General features: G+C 45.0%; 3 protein-coding genes across 5 annotated transcripts in view; 2 read left to right on the top strand and 1 right to left on the bottom strand.

Moving 5' to 3' along the window:
- LOC141046708 (chemokine-like protein TAFA-1) overlaps positions 1–12,138 on the top strand; it is a 15,976-nt gene extending 3,838 nt beyond the window's left edge. For both annotated transcript variants that reach the window (XM_073541313.1, XM_073541314.1), the window contains exons 2-5: positions 249–394; positions 1,989–2,129; positions 2,816–2,940; positions 11,744–12,138. In XM_073541313.1, the coding sequence (XP_073397414.1) occupies positions 249–394; positions 1,989–2,129; positions 2,816–2,940; positions 11,744–11,761 (430 nt within the window). In that variant the 3' untranslated portion in view covers positions 11,762–12,138. The remainder of the gene's footprint in view (positions 1–248; positions 395–1,988; positions 2,130–2,815; positions 2,941–11,743) is intronic.
- TIMM17B (translocase of inner mitochondrial membrane 17B) lies at positions 11,999–16,786 on the bottom strand. The gene is made up of 6 exons (XM_073541315.1): positions 16,684–16,786; positions 15,873–15,972; positions 15,424–15,487; positions 15,214–15,342; positions 14,519–14,629; positions 11,999–12,186 (listed from the first exon to the last, which is right to left on the bottom strand). The coding sequence occupies exons 1-6, from the start codon at positions 16,707–16,709 to the stop codon at positions 12,146–12,148; spliced, it is 471 nt and encodes a 156-aa protein (XP_073397416.1). The 5' UTR covers positions 16,710–16,786; the 3' UTR covers positions 11,999–12,145.
- PQBP1 (polyglutamine binding protein 1) lies at positions 16,781–24,305 on the top strand. Of its 2 annotated transcripts, none has more exons than XM_073541310.1 (7): positions 16,781–16,907; positions 17,134–17,214; positions 20,867–20,978; positions 21,403–21,503; positions 21,552–21,677; positions 21,761–21,818; positions 24,048–24,305. In XM_073541310.1, the coding sequence occupies exons 2-7, from the start codon at positions 17,148–17,150 to the stop codon at positions 24,202–24,204; spliced, it is 621 nt and encodes a 206-aa protein (XP_073397411.1). In that variant the 5' UTR covers positions 16,781–16,907; positions 17,134–17,147; the 3' UTR covers positions 24,205–24,305. The 2 variants fall into 2 exon arrangements, with proteins under 2 accessions (XP_073397411.1, XP_073397412.1); XM_073541311.1 differs by having other exon boundaries at positions 16,782–16,907; positions 21,570–21,677.

Raw genomic sequence — 24,305 nt, 5'->3', positions numbered from 1 at the left:
ATCAGCAGGTGCAATCTGATTTACAGTCATCACCCTGCTCTGGGACATGTAGTATGTGACCCTGTAGCCGGCCATTGCCCTTTTATACGTAAGCTCCCAAACAGTGTCTTCTTGTGTTTTGCCCCACATGGATATTGTTAACACTTTTTTACGCGTCATCTTCCTACCCCCCCAGTGCTGCCTGCTGGTTCTGGTACATGTATGGTCCAGAGTTGTGCAACCTGACCTCCTTTTCTATTCTCTGATAGCTTCAGTGTCCTCCTGTCCATGTCCTGTTTCTGGTCAGCGGTCACAGCCTCCTATGCCAAGCACAACGTTCAGATGCCCGACCTGTCTCCACTGTGGCCTCCGCACTACCAGTACTTCACAGACACCAACCAGCTGCCAGTCATCTGTAAGTTGCTGATACTATCCCCCTACTTACCTACCCTCTCCCCATCTTCCAGCCTCCGTGACGGAGTCTTCACCCCCCTCTACTGCCTGACTTCATCCAAACACATCATTACCCTGTTCGCCCTAGTCAGTTGCACTCCTACAGTTCAGCACATGGATTCCCATAGCCGCCCATTGCTTGCCTTCCTGCCCTGACCATTGCCAGGGAAAAAAAAAATCATTACTGTTATTCTTGCCAGATATGTTCCCAGATCCTGGCACAGACTCTTAAGAAATGAGGACCGGGTGTGCAAATGCCATCTGCTAGCAAGAGAGGAACAGGGCTGCAGCACAGACTACGAGGGATGTGGGGGAGACAGATGGAGAGAGATGAGAGAAACAAGTGCGAGGGATAGCGGAGGGGTGCACACCACATACCAGAGATGGAAAGGCGGGATGTAAGAGGAGACCTCGTCATTTCATTCTACAGCAGAAACAGCCTACATTATAAATATAGGGGCCATTTATAGACCAGATGATACGGCGATCGCAAAGCGATCAGCAGCTGAAATCTGCCATCTGGTGCTCACTTTGCCTGCAGCACCACCACAGGGGAAATCAAGTACTACAGGGGTCTAATTAGAATTAATGGCCTGTCTGATTAATCTGCCAATGCCTGGTCCTCCAAAGTAAGAAAGCATTCCCAGGACCATATAGGTTCCTGCCCGGAGCAAAAAGCTTCAATTTATGCCTACAAGGCTGTTCGCTAAAGTCAAGAAACAACGCGACTGTAATCCTGGTCGCTTTGCGGCCGTTTGAGTGCATCCAAAGAAACATTTTCCCACACCGCCTTTAAAAACCACTAAACCACTGAAAATGTGAAAAAAAACACATATCCAAACTCTTCCCTCCATAATTTCCTCTTTTTTTTTTTTTTTTTTTTTATAAAGAAATGTTCTCTGTGTCCCGAGAGATCAGCCATGTCCCCCTCCCCTTGTCCTCACTGTCCTGTGTCCGATTCTAAAAAAAAAAAAAAAAAAAAAAAAATACTGGCTGCAGCAGGAGCCTCCCCCCACCTCTGCAGTAGGATAAAAGATTGCTAAGTTGATTCCCAAAGTAGCAAATTAGCCACTATCTATCGATCGGGTCCAATCGCTGGGTATTCGCTACTGGTGATCTAGAGAGCGGGACTCTGGAACCCAAAAGTGCTTCTGCAGCCTGTCGTGAATGGAGTGGACATGCACATGCTCCACCTCCGAGTACAGCACCTCAATATTTTCCGCAGTCCCATAGACACCTCCGCTCCATTCAAGACGGGCTCCAAATCCCTCTGGTATACAAAGTCCTGACCTTGGAATTACTGGTGGTCTCAGTATTTGGATCTCCAGCCATTGGCAAGTAATACTAAGTGGATATCTTGTGATTTGGGAAATAACCTTAAAATGGAGCCAAGCTGCAATACCAGATACAGCCTATGGATTAGTGGGGGCGGCTATGAAATAAGAGACAGCAGACCCTTTTATCTTGTATATCATCCTTTTAAAAGCTGATGCATTGGCATGTGCCCTGTAGGGTCTTTCCTAATGTAAGTGACCCTGTAACTTTATACCACACAGCTGGTGGTACCTGTCGGGTTGTGTCAGCCCATCGCTGTTGTAACAGGAACCGTATCGAGGAGCGATCGCAGACAGTGCAGTGCTCCTGCCTGCCGGGAAAAGTGGCCGGAACGACCCGGGACAAACCGTCATGTGTGGATGGTAAGTCGGGTAGTTACACCTGGGTACGGGTGCAATGTATACAGCAATATACTGTCCCCTATATAACCGCTCATCACTGCTCCACTTCTCTGTGTGACCCCATCACATTTTAGTATATTATACCTCGTCTCCCTGGTAAAGTTAATGGCATGTAAATACCAATGGACTAGCGCCCCCTTATGGATAATTTAGTATGAATTTTTAGCATTGATTATCAGTCTCAGTTTGGTTACCATTTAAAGGGAATATTAAGAGCAAAAGCAGATATACTATATTATGCCTGAAGTACGACAGGGGTCCTCTCTTTAGCGTTTTGTGACCTCTTGGGCTTTGTGCCAAGCATAACACAGTATTAGTTTTACTCATAGAGTTGTCAAAAAATACATCACAAGTGGAACCAGTGATTGGAACATAAAAAGTGGAGGTGGAAATATTTCATAGCATAGTTTAAACCTAGCCTATGCAGATGTGGAACAGTTTATCTAGGATTAGAAAAACATAGCCGCCTCCTTCCAGAAACAGCACCTGTCCTGTGTACAGCTTGTGTGTGGTATTGTAGCTCAGTGCCATTCATTACAATAGAGCTGTACTGCAAGACTAGACACAGCCCATAGACCGGGACGGGCAGAGTTTCTGGAAAGATAGTTGCACCTCATGTTGGTATAACCCTGCGATCATATCCACAGCTTCCATCGTGATGGGGAAATGGTGGTGTGACATGGAGCCTTGTCTGCAGGAAGAGGAATGCCAAACCCTTCCCGATAACTCAGGCTGGATCTGTTTCCAAGGAGGCCGTATTAAGACCACCAAGGTTAGACCACCAGAATATAAAGGGAGCTATGCTAATGAAGGAAACTACTGCTGCCCCCTGCTGGGGCCAATTCATGCCATCTCTACACTTTAGTCTTGAATAGTAGAATCAAGATATCATTACAAGGATCTGGAGCCCCGCAAAAAATAGAATTAGTATTATCGGTAATTCGGTTTCTAGGAACCTTTCACGACAGCATAGGAGGTTGTCTCCACGCCCTAATAGGGGACAGGAAGCACAAAGAGGTTAAAAGATCCTCCCACCCTCTATTCGCCAGTGACTTATAAGGAATACCATAGCACCAGTTATCTTTAAAGTTCCCCAGAATCAGCCAAGGAACATAGGGAGAGAAATTAGCACTGTCGTGGAAGGTTCCTAGAAACCAAATTACCAGTAAGACTAATTCTATTTTCTCTAGTCACCTTCCTCGACAGCATAGGAGGAATACCAACCTATTCTGCAGCTAGGGGGGCACAACGTCCTGGAGAAACTTCCGGCTGAAGGCTAGGTACCTGCTGGACCGCAAGTCCAACCTATAGTGTTTTGTAAAGGTATGGATGAATGACCATGTAGCGGTCCTACCAATCTGTTCTGTAGATGCGACAGCTCTTTCTGCCCAGGAGGCTGAGGTAGATCTTGTCGAATGAGCTCTGACACCCTCCTGAGGCGTCATATTTTGAGCCAGGTATGATTCAGAACTAGCTCTCCTGATCCAGTCTGCGATGGTACTCTTCGCTACTCTCCTACCTTTATTTTGTCCTTAAGGGTTAATAAATAGATTGGAGTCGATTCTCCACGATTTAGTTTGCTCCAAGTAGTATAAAAACGTTCGCCGACAGTGTATGAAATTCTTTCTCCCCTGCATTTTTTGGATTTTGGCAGAAGGAGGGAAGCACAATTTCTTGTGAGCGGTGGAAATCCGAAACGACCTTGGGTAGGAAGGATGGATCAAGTCACAGTAATAAGCAGTCATCCCTAATTGTAAAATAAGGTTCCCTTATGGACAGAGCCTGTAGTTCTCCCACACGTCTTGCTGTGGTAATGGCTACCAAAAAGGCTGCTTTAAAGGGAAGGAGCTGAGGAGTACATGAAGACAGAGGTTCAAATGGAGGTTGAGTGAGGCCCTTAAGGATGACATTCAAGTCCCATGGGGGGGGATAATAGGCTGTTCCTAGGAAATTTCCTGAGGGCTGACACCATGAATATTTTAATCCAACAGTGGTTGGCTAAGTCGTTGTGAAATACGGAACTAAGGGCAGAGACCTGAAATTTTAAGGTACTAGGCCTCAGGCCTAGTTCTAGTACGCTCTGTAAAAAGTTCAAGATCTGAGATATATTGGGGTGAAAGAAAAGAGTCTGGTGAGTTAGGCATGCACCAAGATGAAATTTTTTTTCCATACTTTATTGTATATTGCACTGGTGACTGGTCTTCTGGACATCTGTAGGGTGGCAATTACTTCGTCCGACAGCCCCTTCGCATGTAGTACCTGGGCTTCAGAAGCCAGGCAGCTAACCTCAGTCTTTCGGGATCTGGGTGATGTATAGGTCCCTGAGATAAAAGATCTATGTTGGAAGGTAGCTGTATTGGACCGTCCACCCGGAAATTGATTACTGATTGTACCAGCTGCGTTTTGGCCACATTGGCGCCACCAGGATGGTTGGAACCCGATCCTCCCTGATCTTCTGAAGGGTTTTGGCTAGCGTCGGGACTGGAGGGAACGCATATGCTAGTCGAAAATTCCATTGCTGAGCGAATGAGTTTACCCCTTTGGAATTGTCCCTGGGATTTAGGGAGAGGTAATTGCCGAGCTGTGAATTTTGGGCTGAGGCGAACAGGTTGATGTCTGGTAGACCCCATCTGGATGCTAGCATGGCAAAGATTTCCAGATTCAGGCTCCATTCTCCCGGACATATATTCTGCCGACTCAAAGTCTGCCTGAAGGTTGGAGGATCCTTTCAAATGAACAGCTGTCAGGGACAGGAGATGCCTTTCGGCCCAGCAAAATATTCGTCTTGATACACTCCTTAGGCTACTTTCAGACTTGCTTTATGAGGTGTAACGCAGGGTCGCCGCTTACCTCCGCCCCCGACCGTGTCTCTTCCGGTCAGCTCCTTCTATGGGCGCATGACGCTGCATGCGACCGGCGTATCCTATATTTAGCGTTGGGTACGCTGGCCATGCGCTGGTATGCTTTTGCCAGCGCATGTGCCCTTTTGGTGCTGCGCCGACGTGTGCCAAACGCACCGTGCTGTATTTTTGTGCGTTGGGCGCAGCGCCAGAAGGGCGCATGCGCCGGCAAAAGCATACCAGCGCACGGCCAGCGTACCCCAACGCTAAATATAGGGTACGCCAGTCGCATGCAGCGTCATGCGCCCATAGGAGCTGACCGAAGGAGGCGCGGCCGGGGGCGGAGCTTAGCGGCGACCCTGCGCCGCATAACGCAAGTCTGAAAGAAGCATTAGATTGTCGAACCTTGTGCTCCCCTGATGTTTGGTGAGCTACTGTGGTGACATTGTCAGAATATATTCTGACATGATGACCCATAAACATTCTGCTTGCTGCCAGAAAGGTTTCCTCTACTGCCTTCCGTTTTCTGACATTGGATGATCTGGTAGCCATCGTTGGACTCCAGAGACCCTGAAAAGGGTCATGTAGCCCTATACCCCCCCCCACCCCCTCTTGCGGGAGTCTGCAGTTACCGTTATTAGGGGTGACTGAGACCAGGCTACCCTCTTCTGGAGATTCCTGGGGTTTAACCACGTCATAGATGCCTTTACTCTGCCAGGGGTCTGAACTCTTTTGTTCAAGGAGTTGGGGACCCCATTCCAGTTTTTCAAAATGTGGGGTTGTAGAGCCCTGCAGTGTGCTTGGGCCCAGGGTACCGACTGAATGCAGGCCGTCATGGAGCCCAAGACAGACATTGCTGCTCGGAGGGTAGGAGACCTCAGTTTCTTGAATTCCGAAATCTTTGTCATCAGGTTGAGACAATGATCCTCTGGGAGGAAAGACATCTGCCTCTCGGAGTCTAGAAATCACCCCTAGAAATTTCCTTACTGTGGAGGGTTAGAGCGCTGATTTTTTTTTTTAAGTTCGGGATCCACCCTAGGGACTGAAGGATGTCTAGCACTCTCCGTACATGATCCCTGAGGGTCTGAGTGGACGGGGCTATGATTAGTAGGTCGTCTAAGTATGGTACTTTACAGATGTCCTGTCCCCGAATGTAGGTCACTGTCTCTACTATATTTTTTTAAAATATCCTCGGCGCAGAGGAAATGCCAAATGGGAGCACATTGTATTGATAGTGCTTCACCTGCTGATTTTGTAGAACCGCAAATCTTAGATATTTTCTGTGGCGAGGATGAATGGGAATATGAAAGTAGGAATCTTTTAGATCGATTGTTGCCATCACAAAACGGGGACCTATTAGTGGAATTGCCGTTTTTACTGACTCCATCTTGAATTTTCGGTATGTGACATGCCGGTTGAGACCCTTCAGGTCTAGAATTATACGCGCATCCTCAGCATGCTTCTTTACTATAAAGAGACGGGAGTAATGACCCCCCCCCCCCCCCACTCCTGACTTGGTTCTGGGGAGATTACATTCGCACTCAGTAGACCCTGAAGACATGATATTAAGAGGTCCTAAGCACCCGGGGATGGAAGAGAAGTAAGTCCAACCCTGAGGGGGGGGGGGACTCTAATTCTATTAGGAGGCCCCCCCGATGATGTTGAGAACCCAATGGCTTTCAGAAATCACCATCCACTGGTGAAGGAACCTTGAGAGCCCCCCACAGTGTCCGAGTCATTGCTCGTCCTGCTGTGTTTGGCGGACAAGGATGTTCCTGCCCTTACCCTTAGCATAGCTCCACCTTCACGTTTTTCCTTTCCCGCTAGTTTGAGGGGTCTGAGGCAAGGAGGGACGAAAAAAACGCTTTTTTGCCGGCTTCTGCTCAGGTAGAGACATTTTATCTGTGACCTTTTCTAGTATTTCATCTAGGGCAGGCCCACAGACATTCGCCTGTAAACGGGATAGAGCAGAGCTTAAATTTTTGATGTGACGACTTCACAGTTTAAGCCACCGACTCAGCTGAGGCATCCGTCAGAAACCCCGTTGCATTTTTTAGAAGCTGAAGGGAGTCCAATAGCTGCCCTCTTGAGGTTCCCTGAGATCTACGACTCTCCAGCTGATCCAAACAACTTCAAAGGGATCTAGCAACACGTGGAGGCGAAATTAGTTTTAAGGGAAGAAGTGGAGGTTTCCCCAAGACTTTCTCAGGAGGCTCTCCACCTTTCTATCCAACGAGTCTTTTAGCTGAGAGGAGTCCTCAAAAGGGGAGTCCTCTTGTCTACTCTCGTCACTTGTATATCCACTTTAGGGATCTCCCAGTTAACCAATTCTCCTTCCAAGGGAAATCTATGTTTTAGTTCAGAGGGGGTATTTAGGCGTTTTTCCAGAGATTCCCACTCCTGGGCAATCATGTTTAAGACATTCTCATGGACAGGGAACCCTATCTGCCTTTCCGCTTGCAGACCTCCAAACATTTCATCCTGGATCGTTTTGGGGTTTGCTCCTCCTCGAAGCCCATAGCATTACGTACTGGGCTAATTAAGTCCTCCATGTATTCCATGGAGAAAAAATATTTCCTAGCCTCGGAAGATCTATGAGATGAAGATTCATCCCATCTCCCAGAGGCCGAGCTGTAGGAGTCCTCAGAATTTGAGTCAGAGTGCTCAAAATACATTTTCTTTGTCTTGGCGGCAGATGGACCCGGAGAAGGAGGAGGAGGTTTCAGAGTGGCAAGGGAGGACTGAACCTCCTGTTTCACGAGGGTACGCATCTCCTCTAGTAGTAAGGGGTGTTCAGCTCTAACCACCGTATCGGTACACTAGCGGCACAATTTCTTCTCCCATCTGAACGGGAGCTTTTTGAAGCAGAAGGCACATTCTAGCACTTTTTTGGCCTGGTTTTTGTGGGCAGATTTGTCGCTCTAAAAAACAAAGAAAGGGGAGAGAAGTTACACCAAGGGGACTGCTATTCAAAACCCTGTACTAGGACCCCCCATAACCCATATACTTACTGTGGCAGGGTTAGCGCTGAACTCTGCAGACGCAGGGCCAGATGCAAAAACACCTTCCATTGTGGGGGACAAATAGGCCTTACCTGAAGGTGTCTTCTGGAGGGTTTATATAGGCAATAAACCCTCCCTCATTGCAGTCAATTATCCCCCTCCTCCTCCCTGGGTTCAGAGCAGGCCTCTGCTAGCTTCAGCGTGCTCCACACGCCATTCGGTGATCCGGAGGCTACAGAGGGCTGACACCGGAAGTTCGGGCGTTCCACGGTGGAACGCAAGGCCCGGAAGTGACACGCGCCCTGTGATGACGTCTCTTCCGGGACGCCGAACAGCTCGCGCAGGAAAGCCGGAGGGCTCAGGAGGCCTCCGTCACAGGGGTCACTGGCCCGCTTTACTCCCGAAGGAGGCGCAGGAAGGTCCCTGAATCCACTGCAAGCGGGGAGACTGGGGCAGCTTTAGTAGAGGAGGGAAGCCACAACCACTACTGCCCGGCTAATTATAAAAGGTAATACTGTAGTCACCGGCCACACAGCATACCCTATAAGCTCTCCATGGCCCATGGGGGACAGGAAAGACACTGGCGAATAGAGGGTAGGAGGGTCTTTTAACCTCTTTGTGCTTCCTGTCCCCATTAGGGCATGGAGACAACCTCCTATGCTGTTGTAGAAGGTGACTAGAGAAAATAAGTATACAAAAATCTGGAAAGATGAGCTTTAACCCTTTGTAAGTGGTTAATTGGATATCACTCAGCTTTTCCACATGCCACACCAACACCTACCTCCTACAGTAACATCAGGGCCTGCGTTATCTTGATGGAGGTGTATGGGGTTAATTATAGGTGACGTACTCATAACATGAAATAGGGAAATTCATTTTACGTAGGAGATCAGATACTGGCTGTGATTTTTTGGTGCCGACAACCTACAGAAAACATTAACACCTATTTAAAAACCTATTGTCGACATGCGTCGCTAAGGCTGGAGGTCTCCTTCTGTCATTTTAGCGGTCTCCTGTCTATAGGTGTAATAAAATGGAGATAAAAAGGGACTAAAAATCTTTAAAGAATATTCACTGCACTCGTGGCGAGGATATGTGCTCCAGATATAGAGCTTAGCTTTACAGTGGGTACGGAAAGTATTCAGACTGCTTTACATTCTTCACTCTTTCATTACAGCCATTTGGTAAATTCAAAAAAGTCCTTTTTTTCTCATTAATGTACACACTGCACCCCATCTTGACTGAAAAAAAACAAATGTAGAGATTTTTGAAAATTTATTAAAAAAAAAAAGGAAAAACTGAAATATCACATGGTCATAAGTATGCAGACCCTTTGCTCAGTCAGACACTCATATTTAAGTCACATGCTGTCCATTTCCTTATGATCCTCCTTGAGATGGTTCTACTCCTTCATTGGAGTCCAGCTGTGTTTAATTAAACTGATAGGACTTGATTTGGAAAGGCACACACCTGTCTATATAAGACCTCACAGCTCACAGTGCATGTCAGACCAAATGAGAATCTTGAGGTCAAAGGAACTGGCCAAGGCGCTCAGAGACAGAATTGTGGCAAAGCACAGATCTGGCCAAGGTTACAAAAGAATTTCTGCAGTACTCAAGGTTCCTAAGAGCACAGTGGCCTCCATAATCCTTAAATGGAAGACGTTTGGGACCGCCAGAAGTCTTCCTAGACCTGGTCGTCCAAACTGAGCAATCGTGGAAGAAGAGCCTTGGTGAGAGAGGTAAAGAAGAACCCCAAGATCACTGTGGCTGCGCTCTACAGATGCAGTAGGGAGATGGGAGAAAGTTCCACAAAGTCAACTATCACTCCAGCCCTCCACCAGTCGGGCCTTTATGGCTGAGTGGCCTGACAGAAGCCTCTCCTCAGTGCTAGACATATGAAAGCCTGCATAGTGTTTGCTAAAAAACACATGAATGACTCCCAGACTATGAGAAATAAGATTCTCTGGTCTGATGAGACAAAGATAGAACTTTTTGGTGATAATCCTAAGCGGTATGTGTGGAGAAAACCAGGCACTGCTCATCACCTGCCCAATACAATTCCAACAGTTTAACATGGTGGTGGCAGCATCATGCTATGTTTTTCAGCTGCAGGGACAGGACGACTGGTTGCAATTGAAGGAAACATGAATGCAGCCAAGTACAGAGATATCCTGGATGAAAACCTCTTCCAGAGTGCTCTGGACCTCAGACATGGCCGAAGGTTCACCTTCCAACAAGACAATGACCCTAAGCACACAGCTAAAATAACAGTGGCTTCGGAACAACTCTGTGACCATTCTTGACTGGCCCAGCCAGAGCCCTGACCTAAACCCAATTGAGCATCTCTGGAGAGACCTGTAAATGGCTGTCTACCAACGTTCATCATCCAACCTGACGGAACAATGACAGAGGATCCCCAAATCCAGGTGTGAAAAACTTGTTGCATTATTCCCAAGACGACTCATGGCTGTACTAGCTCAAAAGGGCGCTTCTACTCAATACTGAGCAAAAGGTCTGAATACTTATGACCATTTGAGATTTCAGTTTCTTTTTTTAATATATTTACAAAAATTTTTACATTTCTGAATTTTTTTTTTTTATATAGTCATGATGGGGTGCAGAGTGTACATTAATGAGAAAAAAAATGAACTTTCTTGAATTTATCAAATGACTGCAATGAAACAGAGTGAAAAATTTAAAGGGGTCTGAATACTTTCCATATTGACTGCATGTCTAGATCTGTGCATTGTACATGGCTATCGATCTACAAGGCTCATCTATAGATTAATGTATAGGTGCAACCAAAATTATTCACCCCACTGAAAATTCAGTTTAGCAGTAGAATTACCAACTTTCTGCTATAAAACAAAGAACAATGCAAGTAGCTGAACATAACTACTGGAATTAGGGTCAGTCGATTCACAGGACCAGAAGGTCACGTCGGTGATCTGTGGCTAGTGGACAGGATCCCTTCGGACCTCCTACAGGCCAGCATCTGCGGCTCCTCTCGATTAGACGGCCTGGCAGTATGGCATCAATGCTGCGTGATGCACGTGGCATCACGATGGGTTGGTTAAGTTAAAAAAGAGCCGCGAATGTTGGCAGGTCGGAAGCCGCTCTAAGGGCTCCTATCAAAAGGCCACACAGACTTGGCAGCTTGCAAATCAATTCACATCTTTGATAACAAGTGTTTTTTCAAAATTCTCCACCAAGTGCCACTTTTACTTACTAGTCTCAGAATTATTCACTTCATGAGCAGAAGTCTGAGCGCCTTAGCCTGCTCCATACATCACCCTCCCCATCATAAACTATTACATCACAGGGAAAGAAGGAATAACAAAGACCAAGAGACCATGCCTAGGTCTCTCCCTATTGTCATTTATGCAGGTTGCCAAAACAGCCAAACATGTCAATATCCCCACAACCTATGCATCGCCGCCCCATCTAGCCTTCGAAGAAGTCCCATGTAGGGATCAGGAGACCCAAATCCTGCCAATACATGAAGGTCCCATAGATGGCTTCCCATGGCCGCATTAGTACTTACCCGTCCCTGCGCCTGTGCCATTCCTCTCCAACATGGAAAACGCATGTGAGCAGTCACCAGCCACAGACAGGTAAGTGCCCAGAAGGCTGGGGGCTACAGACAATGGCCACATGATGTACACCGCTGCTATCAGACATGTAGTAGTACTATCCAGTTACACACAGCATTGTCTGCTTTGTCTTTTTAGATTCATCCTCGCTACTGAAAGCTGAAGAAATGACCGATCGCAACATCCAAGTAAAAGTGTCTGTTTCTAGAAACATTTCTCCTTCGTTGCCCCATTATGAAGACCGTGGCATGGGAATTGTATAAGGGATTATTACTGGACAAATGGAAATAAATGTAATTAATGTGTCCATAAAAAAAAAAACATGCCATAACACCCCCTCATTCTCCTGCAGGCTGGGGGTGATCATACAATACACACGCTGAGGGTCACACGTTACACAATGAACACGGTTTATTTCTATACAGAAGGATAAGAACACTTCACTTATACAAATCCCATATTCTTCCTTAACCTGTATCGCAAGTCTTCAACATCACCACCATTGAAATAAAAAGCCCAAGCGGCCGGCTGTTTCCAGCGTCAGTGCGGTATATTGCTTGGCCCTTCTGCAAATGGACTGGCTGCAAAATAAACCAACAAAGACTAGTAAAGGAGCTGCATGCTCATCCCTCAATGATGCCCTCCCCCTTGAAATATGGACAGAACGGGGGCGTAGCTACAGATTGGGTCCATTACACAACATTGTGACTAAAGCGTGGACATAGCACCAGACAGAAGCGGTACAGAGCGGACGGAGGCAAAATCAGGACATGGGAGGGTGCATAAGGAGTGGGCTACTCTGGGACCCCTCCATCATTCACAACAGAGCTGCAGAATAATCATCATCTTTATTTTTATATAGCGCTAACATATTCCGCAGCGGTTTACAGTTTGCACACATTATCATCACTGTCCCCGATGGGGCTCACAATCTAAATTCCCTATCAGTATGTCTTTGGAATACTATAAGCCCCCTGCAATGGCAGCATGTAGCATTCTTAGATAACAGCAGATGATAATCAACAGCTGGACATAAAGGCCTCCATACACATTAGATGAAAGTCAGCCAAAATGACAATCTTGGTGGAACCAGCCGACCGTCTGATATGTATGGTGGCCTCCCAACTGTTTCCCATGGGATGAAGTCGTGGGAGAGAACAGTTTCGCCAGCATAGGGACCACCAAGTGTCAAATTACAAGAGGCTTAAGTTGTACGACCCCTTTAAAATAAAAGTGGTTTGTTCTCTATAAAAGCTGTAAATAACCACAAAGGCGCCGTTACCGGTGTCTGTTTCACGAGCCGCAAATAAATAGTAAAAATCCACCATTTGCAAAATTACTTGGAAACAAAATCAAAAACAGTTTGTGCTACAAATGAGATGAATTATTAGAACAATCTTGTGGACTGAAACAATAAGCTACATAAAATATACACTCACTGGCCACTTTATTAGGTACACCATGCTAGTAACGGGTTGGACCCCCTTTTGCCTTCAGAACTGCCTCAATTCTTCGTGGCAGAGATTCAACAAGGTGCTGGAAGCATTCCTCAGAGATTTTGGACCATATTGACATGATGGCATCACACAGTTGGCGCAGATTTGTCGGCTGCACATCCCTGATGCGAATCTCCCGTTCCACCACATCCCAAAGATGCTCTATTGGATTGAGATCTGGTGACTGAGGAGGCCATTTGAGTACAGTGAACTCATTGTCATGTTCAAGAAACCAATCTGAGATGATTCGAGCTTTATGACATGGCGCATTATCCTGCTGAAAGTAGCCATGAGATGCCTGTTCTTAGCTGAGAGGAGTGGTACCCAGTGTGGTCTTCTGCTGCTGTAGCCCATCTGCCTCAAAGTTCGACGCACTGTGCGTTCAGAGATGCTCTTCTGCCTACCTTGGTTGTAACGGGTGGCAATTTGAGTCACTGTTGCCTTTCTATCAGCTCGAACCAGTATGCCCATTCTCCTCTGACATCAACAAGGCATTTCCGGCCACAGAACTGCCGCTCACTGGATTTTTTTTCTTTTTCGGACCATTCTCTGTAAACCCTAGAGATGGTTGTGCGTGAAAATCCCAGTAGATCAGCAGTTTCTGAAATACTCAGACCAGCCCTTCTGGCACCAACAATCATGCCACGTTCAAAGGCACTCAAATCACCTTTCTTCCCCATACTGATGCTCGGTTTGAACTGCAGGAGATTGTCTTGACCATGTCTACATGCCTAAATGCACTGAGTTGCCGCCATGTGATTGGCTGATTAGAAATTAAGTCTTAACACACAGTTGGACAGGTGTACCTAATAAAGTGGCCAGTGAGTGTATATTTCACCTGTATAGAATGGATCCGATTTACAAAGATGCTGAGATGATAGCCCAGATGTAATCATATAGTGTTTAAACAAATGGATATATCGCCTGCATAGGGATTTGCTCAAATGCAATTAAAGCATCAAGTGCAAACAGCGCATACAGCAGACTTCAACCATACATGTAGGATCCACGTATATAGTAAAGGAAGGATGGCATGCGGTGTGTATAATGATAGTAATGTAGATGCCTGTTAGTCCGTAGTTATACTATCATTATACATACTGCCTGCCATCCATAACCCCCCCCAACCATATACGTGGATCCTACATGCATGGTTTAAGTCTGCTGTATGCACTTGATGCCTTTAATTGCATTTGAGCAAATCCCTATGCAGGCGATATATCCATTTGATTAAACACTATATGATTACACCTGGGCTATCATCTCAGCATTTTTGTAAATTGGATCTATTATATAAAAAGTTAAATATATTTCATTTAGCTTATTCATTCAGTCCACAAGACTGTTCTATTAATCCAATTCATTTTAGCACAAATTGTCTTTTGATTCTTTGTATTATATAGTTTAGAGAACTTACGGTTTTGAAACTGCTGTGCCGTGTAGCGGGTCAGGAGGATGCCGACACCTTCTATGAGCGCCAATAATATCCCCCCCATCAGTGCTGAGCCCACCATAGCCAGGGGTCCACCTAAGGAATGAAACAGAGCAGTGATGACGATTATTCAGGGAGACTTGTAATGAGCAGATCCCTACAGAGTCATCGTTCAGGTCAGTGACTGGGAGAATGGTCGTACAAGTTTTATTATCCAAGGATTTCTGCTACTTTTCCCCCCCAATTTTAATTTCATTGAAGCGGATCCAAGAAGTGATTTTGTCTGTGGGGGTCTGAATCATTCAACTCATTACTGAACCAACTGCAAAGATTCAATAAGGCGGCCCGTTCCTGTCATTTTTCCCTTAACCTTTGACTATTAAAAGGTACAACTATCCCCCTCTCAGGACTTCCATTGCTGAAAAAGATCATCTTTTACTCTGGTAGCCCAAGGCCATCTATGCATTATATAGCTGGTCATTGACTAGGCTGGCTGATATCCCATGCAGTGGCCCTATAAGTGCCCCCCCCATAGTAGAAGCCTCCATCCTGTAGTCAGGGGCCACATCTCTCTGTATTAGTGTAACATGTAAAGGGAAAAATCTAATATCATGTGTCTTCCATGGTAACTTCAGAAATGTCTAGAACGATGAATATAAAAGGGGTGAGAGGTTTCTTACTGCGAGACGCCAGAACGGCCCCGGTAAGAGCTCCGCTGGTGATGGAATTCCAGGGGTCCTCCTTCCCACGAAGCTTCACCAGACCACAGTCAATAGTGGAGAACAAGCCCCCCCACACCGCAAAGCTGCCTGTACAATAACAGAGACAGTAAAGGGGCGTAATGGGGTGAGGGCACAGTGTCAAACAGGTATCCCAAGCACAGAGCTCACCTCCTATCTGTGGAGCACGGATTTTAACAGCATTCATACTGCCCCGCAGACGGTGCTTAAACCCCTGGGAAGAAAGAAAAGGTGGTAATGTAATGGACCCACCGATGTTGCACTATTCTTCACCAGCACAGGGCAGTGCAGGAGAGAGGGCCACATCTCTGCAATCAGGGAATTAAGTGGTAGTCACACAGGTTATTCATCAAAGTCCCCGTGAATGGCCGGGGTCACACTTGCAACTGCAATGTGAGTCTATCACCTTAATACCTGTCACTGCCGCAGGCACTCGGGACTGGAGAGTTCAGCTGCATAGAAATACACGCAGCTGCACACTCCGGTCCCGAGTGCCGGCGACATTGCCAGGTATTGAGGCACGAGTTTCTCGCATTGCAGTTGCATGTGTGACCGCGGCCTAAGAGGAACACTGGAGGTACAAGACAGGATATACTCACCACTGGAGCATTTCTGAACCCTTTAATTGACTGAAATACCCCTCCCCCGATGAGTCCCATTGTAAAGGCTCCGCCGCAGTCATCGACAATCCTCCAGGGGCTGGAAAAGGAAAATGGCAGCTGTTACTCTGCAAAATAGTCAAAGGACAAGTCCACATTTTGCTATATTTCATCTTGCCACTGGATACAGTTGGTGAAAGCAAACAATTAATACCAAGATGTCACCACTGAGGCCAGACATGTTCCCATGTCATCACTATGGAAAACACGTCAGCAAGCAGAGGTACTAGCAGAACTACACCTGCATCTACCTCTTCTGACCAGCGCAAGAAGCAATCTGGTAGCAAAACTACGATTCCCATGATGTCAATCCTATTACCAGACTGTCAGGGAATGCAGGGAGCTGTAGTTCACAAGGTTGGAGACAATCAAGACATGGGGGGGGTCGAGGTCTCCTCTATTAACTACCTCCATATGCCCCCATATCAGCTGCATGAGAGCTGATGGCTCTGCTAATTAGCGAGCATGGCTCAAGTATCCAAAGCTTTGCTAATGGGAAGCCTCCATGGTTTCCATAGCAATCAATTACAGTCCTCCTTTCATTTTCCCATGGAAGGCTCGAAAATACAAGCTGAGCTCTGATTGGTTGCCACTGACGACAAGCGTCTGTGAAACCAAGTTTCCCGGCAACCTCTGCGCAGCTGTACAAGCTGCCTCCCAGAATGCACTGGGGTGTTGACAGCTCCTACAGTGCCACCACTTTGCCACATAGCTACAAGCAGCGATACATTCCCGTCATGCCCGGCGTTACCATGGTTCCCGCACATATTCCTCCATTCTTTGGGGCCAGCAGTGGAAGTGACGTCGGCCGCTTTAAGAGCATTAGATCACGTGGGAGTATAAAGCGCTTCCTATTGGCAACAGATCGGAAGCGAGATGTGGAACGCAAAACCTTGCGTGTCAGTGACGCCATCAGCCTGCGACCTCCACAAACGGGTAACACGAAGAGGAGAACGGCGGCGCGCGCAGAGCTGGGTTTGTACATTTGGTCTCAGCTTTATCCTGGGACGGTTCATGAAGTAGAACTAGAAGGATCAGCTTTCCCTACCAATCTGGTGTACCACAAGTACCAGCACACTGCAGAGTGTGGAGCAGTAGTGGCACAAGAGGGGGGTCACCACTCCTTGGTGCCTTAGGAAGCAGTGTGGGGGTCTGGGCACATTTTGGGGCTGGCACCGCTCACCAGTGTCCATACCTGCAGGTTGGTGACTCGCGATGCCGCTGCCTTTGGCCCTTCAAGCTCGATTGGCAAAAAGAGGGATCCTGAAACACGTGGAAGCCGGTAAGTTGTCACTCTGAGAGCACAGCCTACACTGCACACCCCAAAAACGTATCACCAGCTGCTGAGGCCCGGAGGACCGCTGTCTCCCAGTCCATAGAACTCCAGCGCACTGATAATGAAAAGTTCTGTACCTCTCTAATATGCAACAGTGTGCATGCTCTGCTTGCTGCAGATGAATGGAAACGTGTGACCTGCAAACCTCTCCTGATCATACCCAGGTGCAGAGGTAGTAACCAGAGAGCGCTCGGATGCACGGCCTCTAAGGGTATGTTTCCACGGTCAGTAATCGGCAGCGCTTTGGACGCAGCACATGTCCGCTCCATCCAAAGCCCTGCCAGCTTTTGTATGCACGGTGATTCCGCATGTGTTCATTGAACCATGCGGAATCACCGCATTCTATACATTGTATGGTTGACTTCATCTTGCGGAGACTGAGCGTGTCAGCAAGATAAATAGAATTGCAATGAAAGAAAAAGAAGTGTGCAATATGGACGCAAACAACCCAAAATAAATGCAAATAAAATACTAATAATCAATTATTATTTTTATTGAAAACATATAGAAAGAACACACAAGTGACAAAAACATATTAAAAACAATTAAAAAATGCCAAAAAAGAGTTTGGCCTAAAATGACACTCCAGAATAACAGGTCTTTTAATAAGGACCTGATATATACCCCCTCCAATAAATAAGGGCAGAGACTAATGAAATAGTGCAAAATACACATGTATATGCAAACCACAATGTAAACCCCAATGCGTAATTTGCAGCTCTAGAAGCATACAATTTGAGAAGCACAATAAATATGTAACAAGGTGCAGTAATCATAAACGACCATAGAGCATGGTTGCAGTTGCCCAAAAATGCATAAATACACCACACAATAAAATACTTTGACTTCAAAGACAACCTATTAATGATCTGTATTGAAAAATGTCAATACTCAAAATATCTAGAAGCAATAAACCCATAGAGGTAATGATAGATCAAATATCTGAGTATGTGACAGTTGTCAGAAAAAAAAATATTATGAATGCGGTTATCATGGATGTAGATATACCGCACAATGAGGAGCTATGGCTTCAAAAAAGCTTTTCAGGTCTTCTACAATAAGAGACATACCAATCCTCTACGCACCTGAAGGCTGCACACATGAGGGTAAAATAAAGGTATCATAATAAAGTCAAATGCCCACAAGATGAAAATAGGAGGGGGGGTGTTGCCCCACGCGTATCGCCACCTGTAGCGTGGCTTCCTCAGGGGAAGTGGAGGTGAGTCATTGTCACAAACAGCGCCCTTTTATATATCTCAAAATTATCATAAACTACTTACAGGTAGTGAAATAGTTCGGCGGGCGTGAGGTCAGCGTCCGGAAATAGCTACTGCGCAAGCGCTGTGATGATGGTTACAGAAAGTAAAATGGTGCGGCGGGCATGAAGTCAGCGTCCGGAAATAGCTACTGCGCAAGCGCTGTAATGATAACGAAACCGAAACTTAGGGATTGGAGATCGGCGCAGGCGTACTGAAAGCAAGTGTTAAATGAACGCAAATGCGCAGGCTCAAAGAAGGAAAGAGTAATGCCAGCATATAAAGAGCGCTGATGCTCCTACATTAAAAGAAAACATCACAACCACGGCTTGAAAAGTAAATATAACACAGGCATAATAGTTGATAAAGGTCACAAGGACCATAAAACCATGCTTGAGCGCAAAAAAATAAACAATTATTCATATAACACCATGCAGTAAAGATTTAGGTTTTGCAAAATGTATTACGCAAAATAAGAAATGAGAATAAATGATAAAAGTCATATATACAAAAAAGCAAAGCAACACGCAAAGCCTGATGGGTATTTTATATGAAAAGTATATTCATGACAAAGACATATGATTATCATTTATTCTCATTTCTTATTTTGCGTAATACATTTTGCAAAACCTAAATCTTTACTGCATGGTGTTATATGAATAATTGTTTATTTTTTTTGCGCTCAAGCATGGTTTTATGGTCCTTGTGACCTTTATCAACTATTATGCCTGTGTTATACTTACTTTTCAAGCCGTGGTTGTGATGTTTTCTTTTAATGTAGGAGCATCAGCGCTCTTTATATGCTGGCATTACTCTTTCCTTCTTTGAGCCTGCGCATTTGCGTTCATTTAACACTTGCTTTCAGTACGCCTGCGCCGCTCTCCAATCCCTAAATTTCGGTTTCGTTATCATTACAGCGCTTGCGCAGTAGCTATTTCCGGACGCTGACTTCATGCCCGCCGCACCATTTTACTTTCTGTAATTATCATCACAGCGCTTGCGCAGTAGCTATTTCCGGACGCTGACCTCACGCCCGCCGAACTATTTCACTACCTGTAAGTAGTTTATGATAATTTTGAGATATATAAAAGGGCGCTGTTTGTGACAATGACTCACCTCCACTTCCCCTGAGGAAGCCACGCTACAGGTGGCGATACGCGTGGGGCAACACCCCCCCTCCTATTTTCATCTTGTGGGCATTTGACTTTATTATGATACCTTTATTTTACCCTCATGTGTGCAGCCTTCAGGTGCTTAGAGGATTGGTATGTCTCTTATTGTAGAAGACCTGAAAAGCTTTTTTGAAGCCATAGCTCCTCATTGTGCGGTATATCTACATCCATGATAACCGCATTCATAATATTATTTTTTTTTCTGACAACTGTCACATACTCAGATATTTGATCTATCATTACCTCTATGGGTTTATTGCTTCTAGATATTTTAAGTATTGACATTTTTCAATACAGATCATTAATAGGTTGTCTTTGAAGTCAAAGTATTTTATTGTGTGGTGTATTTATGCATTTTTGGGCAACTGCAACCATGCTCTATGGTCATTTATGATTACTGCACCTTGTTACATCATATTTATTGTGCTTCTCAAATTGTATGCTTCTAGAGCTGCAAATTACGCATTGGGGTTTACATTGTGGTTTGCATATACATGTGTATTTTGCACTATTTCATTAGTCTCTGCCCTTATTTATTGGAGGGGGTATATATCAGGTCCTTATTAAAAGACCTGTTATTCTGGAGTGTCATTTTAGGCCAAACTCTTTTTTGGCCTTTTTTAATTGTTTTTAATATGTTTTTGTCACTTGTGTGTTCTTTCTATATGTTTTCAATAAAAATAATAATTGATTATTAGTATTTTATTTGCATTTATTTTGGGTTGTTTGCGTCCATATTGCACACTTCTTTTTCTTTCATTGCAATTCCCCTTTTTAAGTGTGTGGACTGCAGCTCCCTGTGGCTTATTTGTAGTACCCTCAAGGTTTTCATTTTTTCAGCAAGATAAATAGACATGCTATGGTCTGGAAAGACACGCCGCATGTCCGGTTACGCAGGGAAGCCAGAGGCATCCCTGCACGCATAGTGGAGATGGGATTTCATGAAATCCCCTCCACTATGCTGCAACATCTGGCCGCTGCGGATTGGACGCGCTCCGGCTGTACGCAGCATTTACTGACCGTGGAAACATACCCTAAGTCAGTTGGACATTATCCCTGAATGTCACCATTCACTAACATTAGACATCTTGAAAATGGTGAATAAGTTGTATTTTTAACATCATTTAGTTAATCGATACTCACTCACATTTTCTGTATGTGCTTCCCCAGAGGCGGCAGAGGAGGTCATTGCTGAAGACTATGATGATGACAACGTGGATTATGAGGCTACAAGGATAGAGAATCTCCCTCCCAACTGGTACAAGGTGTATGACTTGATATGGTGAGGATCTGCAGCTGAACGGGCTGTGTACATGAATGCTGAGGGAATATGTAAGGGCGGTCACATGTGTTTGGCCAGGTAGATCGTAGGGCAATGTCTTGTGATGATTGTGATCTCCAAAGTGATGTATATATGGTGACAGTGGAAGTGGCTGAGGTCATGGTAAGTGATGAGGGAGAACCATAGGGCAAGGTATAGTGAAATGGCTGGTCAGGACCTAAGATAATGGTGATCTCTGTAATAATGGTTAGAGTCTACACACCATAGTGTTCCTCTTTTATCCTGCATACATCACATGGGATGATGATGATCTCTGTGTGGAATGTGGCTGGTTATGGTCTTTGTATTAGTTATATCAGGGTCTTCTTAACTTGTGACATGAGATTTAAATTATTTTGTATTTTTTTTTCCTCCTTCTGCACAGTGGCCTCCCGTATTACTGGAATGTGGAGACAGATATGGTGTCCTGGTTATCGCCACATGACCCAAACGCTATCATCACCAAATGTCCTTCTAAACAGAAAGGTAGTGACAATCTGTAGCTTTCTTCTTATGTTCTCTTAATATTCATAGTCAAATTGCACTATTCAGAATCAGAGGAGCGGCCGGAGAAACCAGAGAGGCCAGAGAGGGAAGAGATCAAGGAGAGGAGACACATCCGAAGGGAAGAAATTGCTCCATATCAGAAACCCAAAAAAGGTGACTCACCAAGATCTTGTAAACAGGATCTCTGCTAAAAGAGTAGGTAGCTGTCAGAATAACTGGAGTTTCTCTATTAACAGGGAGAAAAGAAGAAGAGATTGATCCCATGGATCCAAGTGCTTATTCTGATGCTCCAAGGTATGCAAGAGCTGCAGTCAGTGTACATGAATTACTTATCTTGTAGTGATCCTGTGTTACCCTAGAGCTGAACTCACTATTCTGCTGGTGCAGTTACTGTGTGCATACATTACTGATCCTGAGTTACACCCTGTATTATACCCCAGACCTGCACTCACTATTCTGCTGGTGCAGTCACTGTGTACATACATTACAGTACTGATCCTGAGTTACATCCTGTATTATACCCCAGAGCTGCACTCACTATTCTGCTGGTGCAGTCACTGTGTACATACATTACATTACTGATCCTGAGTTGCATCCTGTATTATACTCCAGAGCTGCACTCACTATTCTGCTGGTGCAGTCAGTGTGTGTATATATACAGTTGTGCCCAAAAGTATTGACACCCCTGCAATTTTGTCAGATAATACTCAGTTTCTTCCTGAAAATGATTTCAAACACAAATTATTTGTTATTATCTTCATGTAATTTGTCTTAAATGAAAAAACACAAAAAGAATTGTCCTAAAGCCAAATTGGATATAATTCCACACCAAACATAAAAAAGAGGGTGGACAAAAGTATTGGCACTGTTTGAAAAATCATGTGATGCTTCTCTAATTTGTGTAATTAACAGCACCTATAACTTACCTGTGGCACCTAACAGGTGTTGGCAATAACTAAATCACACTTGCAGCCAGTTGACATGGATTAAAGTTGACTCAACCTCTGTCCTGTGTCCTTGTGTGTACCACATTGAGCATGGAGAAAGGAAAGAAGACCAAAGAACTGTCTGAGGACTTGAGAAACCAAATTGTGAGGAAGCATGAGCAATCTCAAGGCTACAAGTCCATCTCCAAAGACCTGAATGTTCCTGTGTCTACCGTGCGCAGTGTCATCAAGAAGTTTAAAGCCCAAGGCACTGTGGCTAACCTCCCTAGATGTGGACGGAAAAGAAAAATTGACAAGAGATTTCAACGCAAGATTGTGTGGATGTTGGATAAAGAACCTCGACTAACATCCAAACAAGTTCAAGCTGCCCTGCAGTCCGAGGGTACAACAGTGTCAACCCGTACTATCCGTCGGCGTGTGAATGAAAAGGGACTGTATGGTAGGAGACCCAGGAAGACCCCACTTCTTACCCCGAGACACAAAAAAGCCAGGCTGGAGATTGCCAAAACTTACCTGAAAAAGCCTAAAATGTTTTGGAAGAATGTTCTCTGGTCAGATGAGACAAAAGTAGAGCTTTTTGGGCAAAGGCATCAACATAGAGTTTACAGGAGAAAAAAAGAGGCATTCAAAGAAAAGAACACGGTCCCTACAGTCAAACATGGCGGAGGTTCCCTGATGTTTTGGGGTTGCTTTGCTGCCTCTGGCACTGGACTGCTTGACCGTGTGCATGGCATTATGAAGTCAGAAGACTACCAACAAATTTTGCAGCATAATGTAGGGCTCAGTGTGAGAAAGCTGGGTCTCCTTCAGAGGTCATGGGTCTTCCAGCAGGACAATGACCCAAAGCACTAGAAAATGGTTTGAGAGAAAGCACTGGAGACTTCTAAGGTGGCCAGCAATGAGTCCAGACCTGAATCCCATAGAACACCTGTGGAGAGATCTAAAAATGGCAGTTTGTAGAAGGCACCCTTCAAATATCAGGGACCTGGAGCAGTTTGCCAAGATGAATGGGTCTAAAATTCCAGCAGAGCATTGTAAGAAAGTCATTGATGGTTACCGGAAGCGGTTGGTCGCAGTTATTTTGGCTAAAGGTTGTGCAACCAAGTATTAGGCTGAGGGTTCCAATACTTTTGTCTGGCCAATTTTTGGAGTTTTGTGTGAAATGATCAATGTTTTGCTTTTTGCTTCATTCTCTTTTGTGTTTTTTCATTTAAGACAAATTAAATGAAGATAATAATACCAAAGAATTTGTGTTTGCAATCATTTTCAGGAAGAAACTGAGTATTATCTGATAGAATTGCAGGGGTGTCAATATTTTTGGCCACAACTGTGTGTGTGTGTGTGTGTGTGTGTGTGTGTGTGTGTGTGTGTGTGTGTGTGTGTATATATATATATATATATATATATATATATATATGTATGTGTATATGTATGTGTATATATATATATATATATATATATATATATAGATAGATAGATATTAGAGAGAGATATATAATCCTTTTTACCAGATAACTTCAGCTTGGAAAAGAAACCATTCTAATAGGATTATAATCCCATTGTTGGTTATTTTCAGAGGTACTTGGTCTACTGGACTTCCCAAAAGAAATGAGGCCAAAACCGGAGCAGACACCACAGCTGCAGGACCCTTGTTTCAACAGAGGCCATATCCCAGTCCCGGAGCTGTGTTAAGGGCTAATGCTGAAGCCTCTCGTGCTAAACCCCTGGAATAAGGATGCATTTCTGCAGGAGAATCCATGTCTTTCAGCTTTGTACAGTTTCCCTTGCTCAGTGTGATGTGTTGTGTGTGAAATAAAGTGTGCTAAAAATGAAA

Source organism: Dendrobates tinctorius, unplaced genomic scaffold (genome assembly GCF_039654945.1).
Source record: "Dendrobates tinctorius isolate UK_male_01 unplaced genomic scaffold, ASM3965494v1 ptg000120l, whole genome shotgun sequence".
Taxonomy (NCBI): Eukaryota; Metazoa; Chordata; class Amphibia; order Anura; family Dendrobatidae; genus Dendrobates; species Dendrobates tinctorius.
Note: the sequence above shows the minus strand (reverse complement) of the source record. Positions and strands in the feature narration are given on the sequence as shown.